The sequence below is a fragment of the Babylonia areolata genome, chromosome 20 (assembly GCF_041734735.1).
Source record: "Babylonia areolata isolate BAREFJ2019XMU chromosome 20, ASM4173473v1, whole genome shotgun sequence".
Taxonomy (NCBI): Eukaryota; Metazoa; Mollusca; class Gastropoda; order Neogastropoda; family Buccinidae; genus Babylonia; species Babylonia areolata.
Genome location: NC_134895.1, coordinates 18,312,875 through 18,336,695, shown reverse-complemented (window position 1 = coordinate 18,336,695; position 23,821 = coordinate 18,312,875). Strand labels below are relative to the sequence as shown.

The window sequence follows — 23,821 nt, the reverse complement described above, 5'->3', positions numbered from 1 at the left end:
TTTATAGAACTTTGCGCACCTCGATCGGATACCTCATTTTACCGCGCGTCCCGCAACTCTTTTGCCATAGCGTTCGCACTCTGCAGCGGCCACACTTTGGAAAGCAGCTCGATTTCATTGTGTCAACGTCCAGAATGGCAATCGTTGAAGTGAGAAACAAGGTAAGTTGACTGACAAACAAGTAAAAATTAATGCGACAGTCATCGGCACAGAAACAAAAATAGCAATGGTAAAATGATTTTAGTGTCTTAAGAAAGAACTTTTCTACAGGTAAATCATAAACTATGTAGTTCTTTGGGTCAGCTGAGATTTTTAGTTGTCCTTTTCCGGTTGTCGGCCACTGATGCAATCAGTAGTTCATTTCTTGACCGTTTCTTGTCCATTATTCAGCCTTTCTGGGGTGTGGGTCGGACAGGAAATGAGGTGCTAGAATAGTTTGGGTCATGTGGAGGTATGTGCACGAATCGAGGTCAGGGCGTCGTCTAATGTGTTGAGCGTCAGTTCTCAGAGTGTGCTGTCGGTCGTGTTCGACTAAGACCATCAGAACAGCAGAGGTAACTGCTGTCTCGACAATCTGGGCTAGAATTCGATGAAAGTGGAGAGTGTTTTGCCCAAGACAGTCCCCACTCTTTCGACCAAGAGGGTTTTAGGACAGTCGGCATTGGGGACGGTTCCCAAAGGCCAACTAGTCACCAAGACTACATCACTAAGAGCCAGTCATTGTCCTTCACAAAAGACTGAGCTGTAAATGATTTCCCATTGAGAAACCATTGATAATACAGCTCTTTCTTTGCTGTTGGCCCAACCATAAACTTGTGTGCTAACGTTAGTGGGTGTGAGGAAAGATAACGAACGTGTACATAGAAACATGAAAACGTGCTTGAGAGAGCTGAGAGGCAATAGAATACAGATACAATAATCCGACTGGGATTTTTTCAGTTTTTTTATTCAGAAGGCGACATTAAAAAAGAAAAGCAGTTTTATTTATAACGACGATGATGATTGGCATCCCTGCAAAGTGCTTGCTGCAGTTGAACTAGTGGGGATTGGTAATTTATATATAAAAACAACAGCAACCAAAAAAAAACAAACAACAAACAAACAAAGCAAAACAAAAAACTGGGGGATGAGGGGGAACAAACAAATTAGATGCCATTTGGTCTGCTCATATCCTGTCAGGTAATTTTTGCTTAATTGTAACTTCAAAAAAATTAAAAAAATTATTTAAAAAAAATCTTCCCCACCCCACCTTCCCTCAATCCCTATCTGTTGCTCAAATTTATCTCATAATTGAAGTAAAAAAAAAAAAGTACAAAGATATTTAAAAATGGACTGCTTATGAATATATTAGACAATAAAACAGTTACAACATATTTTACAGTTTCATTTTCAGTGCCAAGGTGTCGAAGCATATGGATTGATCCATATATTATAACCAACTCTGAAAAGAAACAACTGCTCCAGAGAAAAATATATACTTACACACCCTTACACATTCACAATCACACACCTACTCACTAGTCTGAACATTCACACACACACACAGATGGACACACTTGACCCCACAGAGTGAAGGAGAAACTTAAACACTGCCTCTACTCCAAGGCCAGGTGGGATGACTAAAAATTCAATGCTGACCAGAGTCAATTGGAGAGTTGAAGTTCATGCAGGAGAAGGTTCTTATTCCAGCGTACTCTTGACTGAGATCAAGAGGACCATACTACTAGCCACAGACAAGCACATCCCATAAGTTCGGACATGGTATTAGAGCAACAACTTACCGTGGATAGACAGAAAGATCAAGCGAATATGCAGGCAGAGAAAGAGACCATACGAAAGGCCAAGAAACCAAACAACAAAAACTTAACACTGTCAGTGTGTCTCTCTCTCCATCTCAGTCCTGACTACAGTCTGTCACTTCATTGACTCGTGTAGGCATGCACTGTCTGTGAATCTTGATTTGATTAGTACATGATAGTGATGTGAAAATATGTTGACAAAGTAAAGCTTTCACACACACATACAACATATATTATACTTAATAGTACACATGTATACATGTTTGTCATTACAATATTTATACATGATATACAGTGCTGTAATGCACATGCATGAATAACAGATGTACACATTGACTTGATTGAGTGTATCTGAGTTTCACTGAATGAGTTTATCTCAGTCAGTGTAAAAATGAATTGAAGTTTTTCTTTTAATTCCCTTACCTGACAAGCATGGACAATCATTGACGGACTGATTTTGAACTGAAATCTTTGGGTTGACAGTGTCTGAACCAATCTTGGATCAACTTGTTTATTATAGCTTTAAACAAAAATGGAAATTTCCACAAGTGCGTCCAATAGAAATTCACTATTATTATAGTTTAGGTTGATAGGTGCCTTAGTTTAGGTTGATAGGTACTTTAAAAAGTATAATGTTTGAGTTTGTGGCTAAATGCAAAGCTTTGTTAGCTTATTTTCAGAGATATATTTTATTAGTGAGCACATAGTGGCGAGGGTTAGAAATACATGTGCAAGAAATGGGCATGAGGTGGGAAGTAGATTTTACCCTTATCTTGTGGCAAAGTTGCTCAGAACTGAAGTGACTGAAGGCTACCTAGCCTTGATTTGTGAGAACCTCGCCACTCTTGCTGTGAGACGAAAAAAAGAAACATGCCTTCCTAGTGCGTCTCGCAAGAACCTCACCTAACTAGTGGAAGGTAACGAGTCTCATATGTAATTGGTTTACCATGCACTTTCAAAAAATACCGGTACCTTTGAAACTTAGTGTTTTGTTTTATTTAATCAGTTTGCTTCAGCTTCAAGAGGAAGGAGGAAAGATAGAGGAGTGTTGTTGCTCTTTAGGACTTCTTTTCAGGTGAGACATTGTCCCTTTTAATCCATCAAGGGCCAAGGAGGCCATTTGTTTTGTGTTACTAACATATTATACAATACTTATTACAAACACAAACACTGTCAGTTGTGGTTTTGCCTGATGGTGCCCATGTTTGATGGAAGTTGTACACATTATTTGTGCAGCTTTTATTTATGAACCAGTTGTGATTCACCATGATGTTTTGATTGTCAAGGAGGAGTTTAAGAAAATACTGGATGAGGCTGGGAGCAAGCTGGTAGTTGTGGACTTCCATGCTCTATGGTGTGGACCCTGCAAGGTCATAGCCCCAAAACTAAAGGTAAATAGTGAAGTTTGTTCTGTAGTTTTTGACTTGGGTTTGTGGCAGATTTTAAGTGAATTCGGTGTAACTTGTAAGATCTAGTGTAGTTTTATTTTTGTTTTTGATTTTAAAAAAAAAGAAAGAAAGAAAAAGAAAAAAAGAATAGCACAAATATTTCCAGTAATTTACAGCGTCAGAAAGACTAAAAGAGTGAACATCTTTGCATGATTTGAAGACAAAAAACATTATCCATGTCAGTTTAACAAGAGCATTATTCAATTATTTGCTTCACACTTCTCACAATGGTCATTCGATTAAACTAAAAATGAAAAACAAAAACGTTTGCTTATGTAAAGAGTATTATAACATATCAATGGTTTATACTGTATCACACTCCAGTATTTATTCATTTTATTTATTGTATTACTTTTTTGTCACAACAGATTTCTCAGTGAAATTCAGGCTGCCCTGGGAGAGTGCATCAGCTTTTGTGTAACACCACCCTTTTTTCTGTCTGCAGATGTACTTATTCTGGTATCAAAGGGTTTTTTCTACAAAATTTTGCTTGGGTAACTTTTATGTTGCTGTGGGTTCTTTTAAGTTCACTAAGTGAAGCTGAATACTGAACCTTGATTTATCATCTCATCCAAATGACTTGTGTTCTTTTAAGCAGCAGAGTTTCAAATGAATAACTGGACTGTAAGTGAGTGTTAAAAACAAAACTTTGTGAAACAAGAGCCAATTTTTTTGCCATTTGTGTTTCAAATTTAAAGTTAAAAATAAAATATTGCATCTCTTTTCTTGAAACTTTACTAGTTTGTGTCAAAATTATAATTCGATCATGTAAGTTATTGGTTGAGTGGTAGTTTGTGTCAAAATTATAATTCAATCATGTGAAGTTATTGGTTGAGTGGTTACTATAACTTTTTGCCTGAAGTGAAGCACTCCCCCCCATTATCTCTTCAGTTTTAGGTTTCTGTCATCTAAGTAAAGTACATTTATTTCCATGCATTATGCAAGCCACTTGACGACTTCTGGATGATAAATGGCATGGATAGACAGATCAAAGCAGATTGTGTACTGATGGCAGCATTCCACGGGTTTTCGTGCTTGGAACAAATTTATATGTGTTCATAATTGTTTAAAAGACAATTAGTTGTAATGAGTGAATAAATTTTATTGCAGATGTAAGACCCGTGCTCGTCATTTTGTACACAAAGCCACTTGGTACCATCACAGCTCAGCACAACGTCCAAAGTCAATCTTTTGCCGATGACACACAATTATATGACTCATGTACACCTGACCAGATCAATAACACCATCAACAACATTCAAGAATGCATTACTGACATCAAGCATTGGATGACCGTAAATAAACTAAAACAAAATGATGACAAGACTGAAGTCCTGATTCACTCACAGAACAAACCATTACCTGACTCCGCTCCCTCCTCTATGTCTGTTGGTAACACAAACATTCAGTTCTCATCTGCTACAAGAAATCTAGGGGTAACTTTTTCTGACACTCTGTCCATGGAAAAACACGTGTCCAACATCTGTCGCTCTGCTTACCATGAACTCCGGAAAATCAGTAGCATTCGCCATCTTCACACTTCTGATGCAACCAAAACTCTCGTCTGTTCTCTCGTTCTGTCTAAATTTGATTTTATTTACACATACTTAACCGTGACCCAACTAGTGCAGACTCCGGCAGGGGTCTGACATTCCTGTCCTGTGCAAACTACTATCCGCCTATGCGGAGCAGACGAAACTACGGCCGATAACCTCCCGGAAGTAGGTAACCTCCCCTTTGTCCCGCTGGTTATCGCCCTCTTTTTCCGGCAGCCATCATGACTCCTGTACCTGTGCTCTTCATACGGCTAAGTTTTTTCGTATTTTCTGTCTGTCTGTCGATTCTCTGGCGTTCTTGTTTGTGGTCAAATTATGTCTCCAACCAGGTCACATAATTATGTAGCTCGATTGGGGAATCGTGCTAAAATTAAGGCGCGATCGCAATCGATTCGCTGACACTCTGGGCCCTCTACTCCTGGCCCTCTAAACAACGCCAACCCGCCGCCTTCTCCACTTCCTCCGCTCCCTCCGGTCGACTCCAGACCTCCGCCACCTCCTACACCTCCTCTGGTGACTTCTAGAGGTTTGTGGTCACACACTCAGGTCAGTGTTACCTTTCATGTCATTTTTATCGATCCGCGAACTCACTCGACGCGATCCGCGTTTTCTCGGCCCTGCCAGTAGGCAGTGTACGAGTCGATCTCCTCTATCTCTTTACCATACCCACAGTTGCACCAATGGAATGGCCGCAAGAGGGCGATAACCAGCGGGACAAAGGGGAGGTTACCTACTTCCGGGAGGTTATCGGCCGTAGTTTCGTCTGCTCCGCATAGGCGGATAGTAGTTTGCACAGGACAGGAATGTCAGACCCCTGCCGGAGTCTGCACTAGTTGGGTCACGGTAAGTATGTTATTTAAACGTAATTTTAGATAGAAAATTTCCTTACTGTAACTCCTTACTCTCTGCCATTCCCCAGTACCTCCTAGACAAACTTCAAAAGGTTCAAAATTCAGCAGCACGACTGATATTCGGAGTCAAAAAACACGAACACGTACAGCCACTCCTCCAACAGCTTCACTGGCTCCCAATCTCTGCAAGAATACAACATAAAACATCCACTCTTTGCTTCAACTCTCTCACTGATCCCTACTTTCCTGTCTATCTTTCTGATCTCCTTCATGTCTATACCCCTGCCAGACAACTCCGCTCTTCTTCAGACAATAGAACCTTTACTGTCCCTCGAATCAAAACAAAGACTTATGGCAAGCGATCTTTTTCTCACTTTGCGACAACTGTTTGGAACCAGCTTCCACTCACAACTCGTTACTCTGAAACCCCCTCACAGTTTAAAAACTGCCCTGAAGACACACCTGTTCAGACAGTCATACAATGTTATATGAAATTGAAATGAAATAGAGGTGTGTGGTTGTGTTGTGTTGTGTGTGTGGGGGAGGGTTGGAGGGGGGGGGGGGGGGGGAACGAGGGGGGAGAGGTGGTGGCGGGTGTTTGCACGTCCACACGCGCGAGCTTGTGTCTGTGTGTTGCGGGTGTGCGGGTGGGTGAGTTGGTACGTGTGTGTGTGTGTGTGCGTGCGCGCGTGTGTGTGTGTTGTTGTGTTTTTTAATGTATAAATATGTATGTGAGAGATTTTAACACGAACTGTTTTATGAAGTAATGTTGTAGTTTGTTTACTCAGTTGTCCATCTGTTGTGCTTTTGTTGTTGTTGATGAGTTTTGTGTGTGTGTGTGTGTGTGTGCTAGTGTATGTGGACGTGGTGGAGGTGTGAGTTTTTTTTGTTTTTTTGTTTTTTTTGTTTGGTTTTTTTGTTTGGTTTTTTTAACAATACGTACATTTTTACATTTTCAGGTTTAATTTCTTAAATGTAATGATGTACGTACGTTTTTACTTGAAATGTTTGATGAATATTGCTTTATCATGTGATGTTGTAGCCTGTGTGTTTCAATTGTTTGTCATTCGTGTGTGTGTGTGTGTGTGTGAACATTTGTTTCATCTTTCTAGTTTTGATCTGTGTTATGCGGGGTGTTTTTTTTTTGTTTTTTTTTTAATACCTGTTGCATTTCTTGATTTAATCAACTGACATGACCTATTTTAATTTTTCTCTCTCGCCTATATTTCAAATTATATGCATATGTTTGTGTGGGGATGTTTGAGTGAATGTTTTTAGTGCTATTGTAAAGCGCATAGAGCTTCAAGAATAGGCGCTATAGCAAGAAGTCTGAATAAATAAATAAATAAAAATAAAAAATAAAATAAAGCTGAGTTGTTGTTTTTTCTTCTATCTTTTCAGAAATGGTCTGAAAAAGACTTCAGTGATGTCATTTTCATAAAAGTTGATGTTGATGAAGCTGAGGTATGTATGTTTCACTTTTAAAAGTTATTGAGTACATTGATGATTGTGTCAGATTACTGCTAATGATAGTTCTGGTCTTATAGTTCAGTGGCCGCCTTTGCCTCTTTTCAGTAATATGTTTTCATGAACTATCAATGCCTGATAAAGTAAGCATTGTTAAAGGGACGTCACTGAGTATGTTATTTTTACTGACAAAAAATAACCTTGAGGATATGTAGATCTATATGTAAGACCATCACACTGACTTACTGTGATGTTTTGGATGGGTGGTATTCATTTAAGAAAAAAAGTTAAGAAATAATAAAAAAAAAATTCCACAGCATTTTCATATTGATGTCCTATTATATAGCAGAATTTTGCTGTTCCTGGCAAATGTAATAATACTAATATTATCATATATGCATCAGTGAATAGGTGCAGCCCTTATATGTGGGAAGAAGACATCAGCTTACATGACCAAATTTCATCAGTGTTTCTGATCATGTTACACAACCTATGGTGCTTATTTCTCAGTGAAATATACTTCATTGAATAGACCAACCTTTCACCTCCACTTGTGTTGTACTTCATGTATGTGTGAATGTTGACTACAATACACCTCAAACAGAAAAAGAGCAAAGGATATACAGTGGAGAAGAACCTGTGACGCCATTTTTGCAGAGCGAGTGACAGCAACCCTGATCATCAACCATCGGAAAACCATTAGGGAATGTGACAAGCACAACATACATGGCTGATTGACCACTCTGTGTAAAGCGAAAACTATGAACTGTGACATCAGAGTAGTCTTGAATCCAGTCATGACCAGTTAAAAGAAACAAAAAAAACACATTCTCAACTGAAAAATCACTTAACTTTTGAACTGATACAAATTTGATGAATTTGAATAAACTGCACCATGTCACATGGGTCATTTTCACAAATTGTCTGTACATGGTGTCACAAGCACTCTACGTAGCCCACATTGTGCAGTTTGATATTGTTTAACTTAAGTCGAAGTGCGAACCAATGGATTCTCGGTCATAGATGATAGCTGTTTGTATAATATAGAAAAGGTTGTAATACGATATACATGCCCACGATTTCCTAGGATTGTAACACTAGGGTGCCAAAAATAGCCTGGCCCAAAGTCCGTGCTGTTGCCTTTCATGTCTGAAAAAACTTGTTTCTGTATATCCGACAAGAATTCTATAAATCTGTGTGATAGTTTTTTGAAGAAATGATGTCGAAAAGGTGTTCCAAGATAAGATTGTATGTCCATCAATACAAGAGCATATAGCATACCACAGAGAATAAACGACCCCTCAACAGACATACCGGCTCCTGTAACAGAGACATCATTAACCATTTTTGAAATAGCAGGAAGCTTGTGCTGGAAATTTTGACTTTTCTTTTTAATTGACCACATCAACCCAGAGGGTAAGGATTTTCTTTTTGTCATGTCAGTTCTGTTAACAAATGTATCAGTACTTTGAGTTGAAATTGATTGATTTTCTGTGAGGTTTGAAAGATCATTAACAGTCTTTATTTTGAAAAGGGCTGTTGTTGAAAGGAGCAGTAATTAATTTTAATAGGCTCTTATTGGACTAATTTATTTATGATGTTACTGTCTATCTTGTTGCCAACTTTTGGTCACAGACAGATAAAGGTAACAGAACTGAATGCTGTAACTTAAACTCCAAATAGTGTAGATGGTTATTGCTTTATTTAATCTTGAGCACTTCATTGACTGATCTATCCAGACCACTTTCTCTGAGACTGACAGGACAAATTAGGTGTCTCTCCCTTTGCACCAACAATGCTGTTGTGGTCTCGTTTTTCATAGTAACAGCATAGACAAAGGATGTTACAGGATTGACAGAATACTGATTAATAATAATGCCACTAAATTGATAAATAAATTTCATCTGTTACTTTTTGTTTGAAATGAGAAAGGCAACTGCTGAGAATCAGAGAAAATCAGATCCATCCTGAGGCATTGCATTCCAGAAAAATATTATTTTCTAGACATTTAACCTTCGCCGGACAGTGCTATTGACTATACACGGAAGACGGTGTGGGTCCGTGTGGACCCATGTCCCTCAAAGAGGGAAAATCATGTCCACCCTTCCACACACGGTGTGGGTCCATGTGGACCCATGGCCGTCATAGAAGGAAATTTTGTGTTCATCCCTCCGAAGACGGTGTGGGTCCAGGTGGACCCATGTCTATAAAGAGGATTATTTTAATCCGATTTTGGCGAAGTTCTCAAAATACTGCTCCATCCTGCAACAATGGCGGACAGTGGCACTTACGCTTCCATCACAGCAGAATTTGTGTGTTAGTATGTGTGTGTTTGTGTGTGTGTGTGTGCAAACTGTATGTGTATGTGTTGCATGTCTGTATGTGTGACACTAAGGAATGTTACTTGAAATGCAGACTATATTTTTAAGGCAATTAGGCTTCAAGCAGCAAGAAAAAAGAAACATAAAAGTAACAAGCAAGATCAAAACATCAAGAACACCAAGCAGTAGTAAGAAACACACACACACACAAAAGAACTCAATAAGCAAGAATCATGTTATGTCATGACATTGTGTAAGAGCCAAATACCATATCTTTACTGCATTTGGTATAGCTGAAGAACATGTATGCATTTTAGAATTCTCATGATCTGACAAGTTCAGCGTTTTTACTTTGAGCACGCACAGGAAGGGCAAAGAATTTGCATGTGGTCGGGACAAACATGCTGACTGCATTTCTGGCACCTCTGTCTCACTTTTCGATCAGCCTTCCATGAGCAGAAAAAGCAGTGTGCTTTCTTGCGCTGTGTGGGGGCAGCTTCACTTGATGTTCCAGAATCAGAACTGGCTTGCCTCTTGTGCAATGTGCTGGCAGCTTCACCTGATCTTACTCTCTCAGACTTGTCTTGCCTGACCGTTTTTGCTCTTGGCATTTTGTGCCCTTCTGACTCGAGCTCAATTCTCTTGATTGAACGCTTCATCAGATCAAGAGTGCCCCGGTGCATGTTTGTGTGCATGAGACGGCGCTTCATGTGTGGCAACATCAGGCTTTTACTGATGCATTGGATGAATGCACTCCGTGCATCTTTATTTGCCACTGTAGCGAGATCAATGATGTTGGCAAACATGACAAATGGCCAGCGTTTGGAAATTCTTTTTGAGGTATAAGCATGGGCAAGCTTATCCAGAGTCTACGGCCCCCTTTGTCTCATTGTAAAAAAGAACAATCTCAGGCTTCTGCTTGGGGGCCCCTGGCTTCACCATCCCTTCGTCATGCATTGAGCTGAGGAGAACGGTGTTCTTCCTTCTCTTCCCCTGGTAATTAACAAGGGTGACAGTCTTATTGTAAGCAAACTTGCTGCCGTGAAGTGGGAGGTTTCTGTTGCTTTTGAAAGGGTAGGGTAGAAACCTTTTGTTGGATCTGACTGTCCCTACGACTGTCAGGCCATTGTTTTGACAGCCCTCGGCCAAACCCAAATCTGTGAAATAATTATCACATGTAATATTTCTTCCACTCTTGAAGAATGGAGTTGCCAGCTGAAGGGCAATGTTCCTTCCAAGATTCACCTGTCTGTCCTGGCCGAGGGGCCGGCCAAGGTATGGAATTCCCAAGAGAGGGAAATTATTGGCTGAGTCAGCAACCCAGAACACCTTTATACCATAGCGATTGGGCTTGCTGGGTAGGTATTGGATGAAATTGCACCTGTCTCTAAAAGGCGCAAGCTGCTCATCCACAGTTAGAAGGGGCCCAGCAATGTAATAGATACTAAGGTTTTTGTTGAATTCGTCCCAGACGTCTCTGAAAGGGGCAAATGAATCTTTTGCTTTTCTGTTTGATCTTGTGGATTTGTCATCAAATCCCAAACAACACATGAGGATTTTGAATCTGTCCCTACTCATGGCTGCTCTTACAAGACTGACCCCGTATTCCTGATCCCAAATTTCGCTGGTGGAGAGCATGTTCTGCTTTTTGACCCCCCCAAAAAGCAGCACGCCAATCAAGGCCTCAATCTCAACATCGTCACAATCTTGCCATTTTTCCTGGTACTGATTTTGTCCATACAAATTTGTGAAACGGACAGTGTCTTTAATGATTTTTTCTGAAATAAACAGTTTGTATGTATCATACGGATCATGCACATTTTGGGTTCCAGGGACCTGACTAGAGGGACGCTTGAAAATGTTCTTAGACGGCGTCTTTCTTTTTCCGGTCACTGGAACTTTGCTCCATCTTGTTCTGTCCTTTGCTGTATATGTGTTGGAATCTGGTGGCACTTCTTGCTCCTCACCTGACTGAGAAAAGACTTCTTCATCTTTTTCGAAATCTGGTTCATCATCACTAGGGGACTCCGCATCAGGCTCAGGTGGAAGAAATTCTTCGTCACTAGTCATCGCCACTTTCTTGTTCGTGGTCCTGGGAACTGGCAATCCGTGTTCTTTGCTCATCTGGGGTAACCAAAAAAAGAAGAGATAGGTACAGTATAGTCAGATATGATTCCATAAATTTGCAGTTATGTTTTACACACACACACACACAGACACAGACACATACACACACACACACACACACACACACACACCCCTCCTCTGTCATCGAAAAAACCCGGGCAACATTGTAAGCATTCGCAACTAAAAAATGACAAGTAACAAAAATGCAGACACATGTAAGCACTTTTAAACAATCAACCCATAAACACTAGAGCACCAAAACAGAGAGAGAGAGAGTGAGAAAGCCCCCCCCCCTTGTCTCCCCAGACACATACATAGATTACAGGCAAACATACAACAATTGAAAGTGAAAGTAGGCATTCATACCAAAATATTCTTCTGGGGATAGGAAAGCAAAACAGTGGGTTTCATTGGTTTTTATAAAGCACATACGTTAATCCCCCTATCCACTCCTCTATCAGCACCTGTGAACGCATGAACTACTGCGAGAGTACACCTCTGTGATTGTATTCTTCAAGCCTTTTTACGTTATTGATTAGTTTTGGCTAGCTTTGAGATGCAACTTGAACTGAGACAGGGACAGATACAAACCATAGATACAAGCCATTTCTGCACTCACCAAACCCCCGACCCATCAACCTTATTTCCCCTAATAAATAGTCAAGTGGTTTAAATTCTAACTCAAAATGTTGATATTCTCACCAAAATTACGATCTTCCTCTACGTCAGCGCAGGTGACAAGTGCTTCAAAAATGTTGGGTCTGTCCATGACGGTATCAGAGTGACTGTCCAGCCTCCATGAGAGATACTCATAGCAAGGAGAGAATGTGGGAAAAACCCTGCCGCTTCCTCAGAACTTGTTACTTTCAGAAGTGCCAGTATCGGTTTCAGTTTCTCTCTCCAGCATGCAAAGAGGGGGTCATACAGACCTCCCCATTGTCGCCCTCTGTAGCCAAGGGTTACAATTTTCCTTTGCGGACCCACACCGTTTGCGGAAGGGTAAACACAGTTTTCTCAGTTCTTTGTGAGCCATTGGTCCACACGGACCCATGCCGTCTGCAGAGGGGTAAACACAGTTTTCCCTCTTTGCGAGCCATGGGTCCACATGGACCCACACCGTCATCAGTGACTAGTTAAAATGTCACCTTTAATTACTTTTTGAAATTTTGACCCATATTTTCAAAATTTTAGGACAAGGAGGGGATTTGTGTGTTTGGAGCATATCTAAAATTTCATTGAAAAACATTTATAAATATACGAGATATCTGCATTTAAAGACCCTTCTGGGTCCACATGGACCCACACCGTCCGGCGAAGGTTAAGCAATGCAGGTTCTCCCTCCAGACATCTGGTAAACAGATAATGCCTGTCACTTCTCCCTCCAGACATCTGGTAAACAGATATTGAGATAATGCCTGTCACTGTAAAAGCTGATGTGAATTGTCTTCCAGCCTATGGTTCAGTTTGTGCGTATGGGCACAATAGCTGTACAGATGAAATTTGGCTTTGTATTGTGCACGAGCTGGCATTGAACTCAGACTGTTATCTGAATGATGGCAATCTTGTGGAAAGAGATAACGAGTGTACTCTGATGACTATATCCCAGAAGGGTTTTTGATAAATGAAAAAATCAGGCAGGTCTTTTGAATGAAGTCGTGGTCATGTCATATCATGGGGATTTGGCAGCTCTTCGGTGCAGCGAGCGTTCTTTAGACATCCATCGAGATGATCTACTCAGCTAAGGACAGTCCTAGTGTATGGAGCTGTCTTATGGGACCATGAAATCCAGGAAAGAGCAGAGTGCACACATGTTCTCCACCATGTGGACTTTAAGTGGAATTGCATGCAACATCACCTCTTAGTTCTGGCAATTTTACCTTAGCCACAGAAAAGAGTAGGGTCTCACAGATATGTCAACTTATCCCTTCAGTGTGGAAAGTGTTGATAAATAACAGAAAGAAAATGTACATAAAACAGAACTGAAAAAACACATATTTTGGGGGCTGAAAACATTGTCATGTCTCTTTTGTTTCACGTTTGTCCTTTCTGTTACAGTTGCTATTGTTTTTGCTTTAAGCAGCCCAGACAATGCACATTGAGTTTGTTCTTTAAGAACATTTTCCTAAAAGGTTTCACCATAAACAGGAAGTATTAGAAGTGATTGTATTAAGTTGTAACATTTTTTTCAGTTGTTTCATTTCATGGCTCATTAAGTGTCTGTTCTGTTACAGCAAAAATATGTTCATCCTGTTAGAAATGGAAATTTATTTTTTTTTTAAATTATAAAATTAAAAAAAAATCAGAAAAAGGGTTTTATTGGCATAACTGATGCAAAGGGCAGTCATAAATTGCAATTTTGTAAAGCTGATGTAGCTTGTTTTGTTTTGCGATAAATGTGCTTAATTGGTGTTGATATCAGTTACGAAATAGATATGTTCCTAAAAAATATTTGTCTCCAAAATCGGTTTTTAATTTTTGTAATATGCTCAAAGGAGGCAAAAAAGTCATTTTAGCTGTAAGTAAGATGATTAGATTTGCAAATGTTGCCTAGTTATACTTTTGGAGTTAAAAGACATTTGTGTTTTCTCAACTTTTATGTGACATTGTTGTGTATTTGGAAATGTTTGTTATGGGCACGAAAAGAGTATTTTGCAGTAATCCTCCATACTCCAATAGGAGTGAAAGGATAATTAAAACTTGAAACTTATCTTTTTAAAAAGGTTTGCATTATGAGGAAGAAAAATGCAGTATACATCTGTTTTAAAAGATAATTTCCTCACAATATTAACTGTATTTTTCGTTGCATGCAGAGCAAAGTAGGTAACTCTACATTTGAAGAGTGACATCATGCATCATTTAGATAGGGTAACAGCAATGATAAATTTGTCTGGTCAGTAAAGTTCAAGGTCATATGTTTTCTTTGCAAATTTCAATCCTAAGTAGCCATTAAGTTTTTTAGACACTAAAGTGAATGAGAAATCCAGCCCAGATAACAAACACTTTGTTTTCAGAATATTTTTTCTGTTTTGTTCAGTGTGATTTGCAGATATTTTCTGAAAATGGTCCATAAAAAGCTTAATTTTTGCAGTTTAAAATGATACAAGTTTTTAACCAGAAATTGTTGTTTGTCATGGTCCATAACAGAAGTTTTGAACCAGAAGTTGTTGTTTGTCATGGTCCATAATAGAAGTTTTGAACCAGAAGTTGTTGTTTGTCATGGTCCATAATAGAAGTTTTGAACCAGAAGTTGTTGTTTGTCATAGTCCATAACGTGTGGGAAAAACAAACTGCTTGCATTCAAGTCAGTTCAAAATGGTAACCACCAGTGTGCCGTGACTGGATTTCTGCTGAGCACTGCTGTTGATGTTTTGCACTTTTTTTCAGATTCCTGATCTCTGTTATCAAACCACACAAATCAAGTAAATAGTCTATATATATAATCAGTCTGTAATTTCAATTTCTTGTTAATATTCGATTTGAGGTTAGAAATATTTCAAAATGATCGCTGTATTTGTGGCATGCTTACACCAATCCAAAAGCCGATGATCGTTGTCACATTTCAATTCTCACTTCAGTTAGACAGCTAATCACTGAAAAGAAACATATGTGCCCAAGTAACGAACGATAACTCTTGTCAGCTGCATGTTTCATGTTTTTCATTTAAAGTATTATTACTATGTATATTTGTTGTTACATTAGTATTAACATTATTAGTCTTTATGTATTTTTTTGTCTGTGATTCAATTTTTTTTTTTTTTAATGGATGTGTAATTTGCTGAAGCGTTACTGTTACTGTTGGAATCTGTGCCTCTCAGGTGTAGGCTAATGCCAAAACTAAAAAGAAAAAGAAGAAAATAAGTAATAATAAGATTTGAACAATTTTTCAAACCGTTTTCTTGTGAATAATTGATGGAAATTTGTTTCAAGTTTTATTTTCTTTGTGGTTATTCTTTATGTGGTATGAATTTGTGTGTGTGTGTTGTTGTTGTTTTTAATACTTTTTTTTTTTTTTTAGGTGAAAATGTCACAAATTCAAGATTTTAGAAGAAAAAAAAAGCTTTTTCAAATTACTGAACATAAATCTATTAAGGTTACTCAGCAGCTGATAATACCCATACCTGATGATAAAAGAAATTGAAACATTAACTCTGCTACATTAAAACTGTAACTGTATGAGGTAATTTTGAATGAAGTACCAATACTCTGACTGTGTAACTGATTTTGATAAAAGATAATCAAATTCATCAGGTGACTCTTACCTTGAGTTCTTAGGACTGATGCTAAGTCTGTGAGAGTTACAGGCAGATGCCCAGTTTTATAATTGAGTCTTCTCAAAAGTGACACAGGGGTGACCAAATGGTATGCATATTAAGTGAATTTTCAACTGAATATTTTATTGTCAAAATAATAAAAACCTGATTCAAGACTACTACATCATTGTTAGTCTTATTTTTGTATAGAGTGGTCATTCAGCCATGTTCATTACGTTTATTACTGTCATCTGCCATGGAGGTTTTCTGACAGTAGGGGTTCAAAGTTGCTTGTCAGCATCTCTGAAAATATTTTTGTTTGTGGTGTATCGCATGCACCATTCACACAAAAAAATAAAACAAGTGCAGATGAAAGTTTTGTTTATCCACCGAAAGTGATTTTGTTGAGAAATATATAAAACGGGCTGTACAACATGATCACAAAAATTGATAAATTGGGTCACACCAGCTGTTGGCTACCCTGCAAATAAGGTCTGGTTCTGCTGCTTTGTGTGTGTGTGTGTGTGAATTTGAACTCAGCCATTGATTGACTTTATAAGATTTATGGCTTGAATAATAGACATGGTTCATTTCAGCTTCAGTCATGTAATATTTTGTGTCCTGGAATACAGAATAGAATGAAGAAATCTCACCTCTACAAGATCAAGAAGTATGATAGTTTAGCCAGCAGCCTGAGAGAATGGCTTTCAAGTCGTCCTCGCCATAGAGATTGGTGCAAGAGGATTTGTGAGCGCATCTGCCTAGAGCCTCATGAAACAGCTGTCGATTTCTGGCAGAGAGAGGATATGGGCTCTCAAGGCAATGGCAGAAGCAGCAGAAAAGAGATCCAGCTGGATCTGAATGATCAGGAATGAAAGTAAACTTCATAAGGATAAAATTTCCCTACTCAAACTAGGCATACAATAGCCACAGAAAATGTTGCCATAGTGCCTGTAAGACATCCACTGATTTTCTACATGTTTTGATTTTTCCCTTATCAGAGATTGGTTCAATGAATACAAGACTGACTGGGTGAGTGTAATGTATCTGGATTATAAACAAACTATTTAAATGAGCATTCATCAGGTGAAGGACCCCTTTCTCCCTTTCTTCTTGATAATGTTTTGCTAACTGGACTTCATCAAGCGCAGGTGAAAAGTGGGTTTGTGTCATATGCAAAAAGGGCATCAGAAACTTTGTCCAGCAAAGACAGAAGTCCCAGCCAACATATTTACACAACATTGCAGGCAGTGCAGTTGATTATGTATGGAAATAAAGATGAGATGTATATGTCTTGTCAGATAATTAGTTTGCACTCAAAGGAATCACAATGACAATGACAAAACATGAAATCAAGACAATCATCAGGGCACAGCAAGGAATAAAGTGGCGCCTCCAGCACCCCAAATATAGCCCAGAAGACAGATGCGATTTGCTGGAACGATGGGAACCGGTCAAGATCTTCCACCTGAGGACTGGACACAACCGCCTGCTCCACCACATGCACACAGAATTTGGCATTGGACAGAGTGGAGAGTGCCCTTGTGGTGAGGGACCAGTGACAACCGACCACATCCTTCAAGACTGTACGACACATGCAGATTCCAGGAGGAAGTACTGGCCAACACCGACAGCAGTGGAAGCCAAGCTGTACAGCACCCTAGAGGAGCTGCGACGGACGGCAGCCTTCATCGAGGACACCAGGCTGCTCATCTGATGGGAGGCGAACGAAGAAGAACAATGACAAAACTAACAGCAATATTCATCGCTTTGTCCAGTCCCACCTATCCAGTCAGACATCAGTTTCGAGTGGGTGACATTGAGGATGGGTGACAGTAAGGGTGCAATACTTTTCACGTAATTTGAGAAGAAGGGGGAGGAGAGAGTGAGGAGTGGTGTAAGACGGTAGGTCAAAGATCAGACGGAGGTTGTGAGAGGTTTTGTGGCCATGACCGTCAGTGAACTGTCTTTCAAAGTGTTTATCTAGCAGGAACTGGACAGCAGCCAATAATCCATGATTTTTATGAAACCAAAAGTTGAGAGACAGTGGATTGGAATTGTATTTTTATTTTTTCACACTTTTTGTCACTGATCAGTTGACTGACTCTTGTAGAGCAGGCAAACTGGGTGCACAGCAGACACTTGATCAGCTCAGTGGTGTTAAAAAAAAAAAAAAAAAAAGCTTGACTGCTCAATTATTGATTACATGATTGACTTTGTTATCTTGACAGAATACTCATCAGTTATTCTCTTACATGTCTACAGGCATTGTGATTGTTATGATAAATGTATGACCTGTTTTTTCTTCTTCTACAGGTATAATCTGACAATAAACATACTATTTCAAGTTGTATTTTGTTTGTTTTCTGTTAGGATGACATTCTTTGAATGTGGAAATGCACAAACATTATTGTCACTTTGAAATGCCTGCATAGTTATTTACAATCAGAATCAAGTTAAAAAAAAAATTTTTTTTGGGGGGTGGAGCTCATATTCGGAGTCCATATTCATTTTCCTTTTCAAAAACATTGACTTTGTTTATGTATCTCCTAAGTTTTTGTACTACAACTTTTAGATATATATATTGCCCCTTAATCCTCAAAATTTCCTTGCAAAGGGAGAGCTCTTTTTTTCACACTGAATGAGTAAATCATGTAGGTGTGTAAGTTAAAGGTGCTGTTTTGTTATTTAAAAAAAAATCGTAATTAAAAAAAAGAGAGGAAAATGTGTAACACAAACAGTAAAGTGAATAGAAACATTTTTTGTGTGTGCTTCTTTGCATTTTTAAGTCCTTTCCAGTAGTGGATTGTTATAAGAATGTGTGAAAAGAACAAACTGTTTTATTTTTAAGCTAGATTTGTAGATGACAGTTTCAGTTTCAGTTGCTCAAGGAGGCGTCACTGCGTTCGGACAAACCATATACGCTACACCACATCTGCCAAGCAGATGCCTGACCAGCAGCGTAACCCAACGCGCTTAGTCAGGCCTTGAGAAAAACAACAACAAAAAACCCCCAAAAAACGGAATAAATAATAGATAAGCTTACATAAATAAATGAATAATAATTATAATATAGAAAAAGGTAGTAGTAATAATAATAGTAATACTAATAAAATGATTTTTTTTTTTTAAATATAAAAAAAATAAATAAGACAACAATGGTGATAAATAAGCGAATAAATGTAAAACATGAAGACACATTCACACACACACCCACACATGCACAACAGAAATGCACCAAACATGCAGTTTCACAGATATGAAGGCACAGTCAAATACATATAAACGTACATGAGCTCCAACACACACACACACACACACACACATTACCTTGCACCTCCTCTACCCCCCTCCTCCACACACTCATTTCTAGTCTACGTATCGCAGCTTCCACGGCACACACAAACACACACTCACAGAGATGAACACTTACTTGTACAAGCACACACACATACGCCCATATCTCCCACCCCCAACCCCACACACATATATACAAATATATATATATATATACGTTCCAATATCCTGTTGCTCCCCAGTGTAGGCATGCATATACTCACATACCTCATCCTCTACCCCGCACTCCCACCTCCTCTCACACACACACACACACGTACACAGATCTCTCCTGACACTTGTGTACACTTACACTCTCGCGCATTCACAAACGCACTCAAAAGCACAGACCCACACATCCACACAAACACACACGCACAGAGGCTGCCACTGACTGGCCGCAAGAGGGATGGGAAAAGATCTCTGATGCCAAAAACGTGGCGTCTAGTGTGTTGCTCAGTCTATTGTATTTGGAAAGGCCCACAGAGACTCTGTTCCGTTTTGAAGAAATTTGCGCAATGTTGGTTTGGAAATGATGCCGATATTTGTTTGATTTGCAAAGCATCGTGCTCTACCTTTCATGTTAGACTTGCGGCCGCTCCCTCTCTCTGCTTTTATTTCTTTGAGGCGATCGATGGTGTGATGGCCTTGTACCTGTTCTTTTTGGTATTCTTTGATTTTTCTGAGGATTTCCGATTTTCCTAGATATAGGCCGCTCGTTGGTGTTGCGTTACCAGCAAGTCTGTCAGCTCGCTCATTTCCCTTAACACCTGCATGTCCCGGGCAGTATGACCATGTGAGTTTTTTAATCTGAAAGTTGCGCATTGCCTTATGCCACTCTGGGCTTCCCATAGATGACAAAGTATTTCCAGAGAAAATTAATTTAAGTTTACCTATGAGTATCACAAACACACACACATGCGCGCGTCCATATGTATGCCAGTGGTAACTTAAATTCATGTATGTATACATGTGTGTGTGTGTGTGTATAATACATATAGTCACACATACACATGGACAACTGGAGCACAGGATGATTACATAATTACACACTGGAGCCAAGAAAGCAGCAGGTCAACAAATGTCTGTGTATGTTTGCAGGAACTGGCAGAGGAGCAAGGAGTCACCGCAATGCCCACATTTCGATTATTCAAAAATGGTGAAAAGGTAAACAAAGCTTTCCACTTGTTTGTGCCCCCTCTCCACCCACCCCCCCTTTTTGTTTGTTTGTTTTTTGTTTTAGTTGATAGGTCAGAAGAACCCTTTGTCAGATGTCTAGTGCTGAATGACAAGTTGAACATGAACAGAATGGAAATGACCTTTGTCAGATGCCAAGTGCTGAATGACAAGTTGAACATGAACAGAATGGAAATGACCTTTGTTAGATGCCTAGTGCTGAATGACAAGTTGAACATGAACAGAATGGAAATGACCTTTGTCAGATGCCTAGTGCTGAATGACAAGTTGAACATGAACAGAATGGAAATGACCTTTGTCAGATGCCTAGTGCTGAATGACAAGTTGAACATGAACAGAATGGAAATGACCTTTGTCAGATGCCTAGTGCTGAATGACAAGTTGAACATGAACAGAATGGAAATGACCTTTGTTAGATGCCTAGTGCTGCTGATTGACAAGTTGACAAGTTCAGATCTGTCCACTGTTTATTGACTGGATCTTTCCACCTTGGCAATATCATTTCAGCATGTCTTTGACATGGAGGCAAGTTCTGGAACTTCTGCCTCCAACAGAGTTTAGTTGCACAAGCTGGTCAAGATCAGCATTGCAATGTCTTGCGATACATGTTGCAAAAGTAGGGACACTACAAATATCTTGTTAACCCCTAGGCTGCCTGCATGACGAGATAACTCGTCATGGCAAGCATGTATGCTTCGCTGCCTGCATGACGAGATAACTCGTCATCGAAATATTCTGACTTTTCCCTGCTTTGCATTCAGTTCGTTGACAAAAATGCTGGTAGCTTTAGCTTGGGGAATCTTTCTGGATTCTATTCATAGCTAGAAACACCATCTGCGTCATAAGGCAGTCCTTTATTTGAACGTTTTGGTTGGGTTACTGGCCGCAGTCTTTGCCTGGCTCCTCTCCTCGCTCGCTCAACAAAATGTCGGACTGACTCCGTGCTCAAGACATGCGCTCGTGGCGAACTAAATCAACCAAGATTACTTTCTTTAGCTAATGCTCAGAAAGAATTGGAGCATAAATTCGAAGGAGAAGACAGTGGTGAACATTTATAGGACGATTTAATAGAAAATAAAGGGAGCAATCAAGAGAGTGGCCAAGATACAACTATCAGTGAGTGATGCAGGCTGTTCAACTCTAGCAGACGAATTTTTAGCAGGGCACCGTATGAGCTATTTTCTTGGCACTCAGCCAACGCGGTCTGATGAAGTGACGGTGTGAGAGGGGTGAAGAGGAGGGGGGTGGAGACTGAGGGGGCGTGGCCTCACATCCATATTATCACTTGCAGAAGTCACAATGCATCTATTTCTTTTTCAGTTTTTTTATATTGTGGTTGTTCTAGTATGATTTTGTGTGTGCAGATATCCATTTGTCCAGAAAATGATATTTTTGTGCAAATTACCAGACTAATGTTTGTAATGAACAAGTTGAAAATGTGACAAAAAACAAAACACTGATTTCAAAACAACAGCATGTCACTTAAAATGCATAAAATGGGAAAACATCATGTGTTTTGTATTCTTTATTCATTTCCCTTTCAGAAAATATATACTTTTATGGGTCTTTCTCCAATAACAAAGAGCACAGAATTTTTTGAAAATTTATACCCGTTTTTTGTGAAAAAACCCTGGCAAATAGATTTCACTTAAATCTTATTTTCCTGGCAGCGAAAGGGTTAAGGTGTATCTGTCTATTCTCATTTCCTCTGTCTTCCTACTCTGTCCTGTTTGTGCTTTTGTAGTTTTGTACAGACTCTTGTCTGTCTATTTGTCTTCTCCTCTCAATAAGCCCCAAGCTTGTGTAGCTCCAAATCCACAATCTAATTCCAGGAACCTTAGATTGAAAGTCCAGTTCTCTAAGATCTGAAGTTATTCATTACAAGTGTGTGGGTACATCATTTCCATTGCTTGTCAGTTGCCTCAGATAGTCACAGTTGAACTTCACCTTCCATTTATCCGCTAATTTTGTAATCATTCATCATGGTATGTCTTGCTTACTTGAGCTACAACTGAGCAAAGCTGCTGCTGCTCTTTTCCATATATTTGAACTTCTGGGTCTTTGTTTCAGGTGGATGAACTGATAGGAGCCAATGCAGACAATCTGGAGGCCAAGATCAATGCCAATAAGTGAGCGCTGACCTTTGCATCCACTTGGACCAAGTCTCCTGCTTAGTTCCATTGTAATTGTGTGCAGGAGACTTTTGTTTTTGAGGGAAAAAAACAGTCATTTATATTCAGTGATCTTGAAGGGGAAATAGAAATGCTTTCATGTGGAAGTAAATGCACAACTTCAAGAAAGAAAATAAAAAAGAACAACTAATACCTGTGAAGAGATATGCATGATGTGCTACAGTGAGATATGTACGTATGCCACCTGGGTGTCACCTTGTACTGAGGATTCACATCCATGTGATTTAACTTTGAAAATAAGATGTTTTTAAAAGAGAAAAAAAAAATCACGTAAGTCTTTAATGCTCCCAATTCACGTGTTGAGATTTTAAAAACTTAAGACTTGTGCCACAGAATTATGTGCTGACACAGTCATATTTTGTTGACATAACTTAATGAGATAATTAAGTAGATCTTTACATATTTTCTTTAGAAGGCATTCTTTGTTTACATCACGGGTAATCATGAATGAACTTTGTTTAATCTCTAGTCAACCTGCAGATGCATAGAAAAGGCAACACAACATTTAGAGCTGACAACAAATCTTCCACCTTGTACTTGTAGTGTTCGAAGATTTTGAACTAAGTTCCTGGCCTGATATCTTTGTCATCTCCCTCAATTCATGAATGAACACAATAAAAATCTGCTGTAATCAACTCTGTGTGTGTGTGTGTGTGTGTATTTAAATGCTAGTCTGTGTAAAACATACAGTTTGAATTATGTTTTTATTTAGTATGGTCCAACATCACAGGTGCCAGCTGGTGTGGATCTGCCATATTGAGTGTGGAAAAGTGAGCTGAATGGCAGGAGGGGGAGCAGCATGAAAAAAAATGCTGTGAGAATGTTGATGATTTGACTCCAGTACATCACATTTCAGGCTTTTCTATCAAGTATTTGCGAGTTTCTGTTACAAGTATTGCCAAATTTTGACAAGTTCTTCACAAGTCTGGTTTTTCTATCAAGCATTTGCAAGTTTCAGTTATGATCTATCAAATATTGTTCAATGAAAAACAAAAAAAAAAGCTGAAAAGAAAGGCAATTAGAAAATATTCAATGGAAAATATGAAAAGTGCATCCCTGCTTGCATCATCATGTCAAACACATAACCAGGTATGTGTATCACATGTGATTTTACCTCGGTACAAGTCACAGAGGTTATGACTTTCACCAACAGACTTCGTTACTTTGGAAAGTAAGTTCTATAACGTATTGTGCTTGGCCAGCTTAACACTTTGAGATCCACAGTCTCCTGGAGCCATTTCAGTTAGCGTACAGAAAGAGGCACAGCATGGAAACAG

The 23,821-nt window shown here is 39.2% G+C and overlaps 1 protein-coding gene across 2 annotated transcripts; it reads left to right on the top strand.

Annotated features, from left to right (window-relative positions):
* LOC143295285 (uncharacterized) lies at positions 1 to 23,179 on the top strand. Of its 2 annotated transcripts, XM_076606905.1 has the most exons (5): positions 2 to 161; positions 3,086 to 3,190; positions 7,056 to 7,118; positions 20,257 to 20,322; positions 22,423 to 23,179. In XM_076606905.1, the coding sequence occupies exons 1-5, from the start codon at positions 135 to 137 to the stop codon at positions 22,483 to 22,485; spliced, it is 324 nt and encodes a 107-aa protein (XP_076463020.1). In that variant the 5' UTR covers positions 2 to 134; the 3' UTR covers positions 22,486 to 23,179. The 2 variants fall into 2 exon arrangements, with proteins under 2 accessions (XP_076463021.1, XP_076463020.1); XM_076606906.1 differs by lacking the exon at positions 7,056 to 7,118 and having other exon boundaries at positions 1 to 161.
* The last annotated feature ends 642 nt before the right edge of the window (positions 23,180 to 23,821 follow it).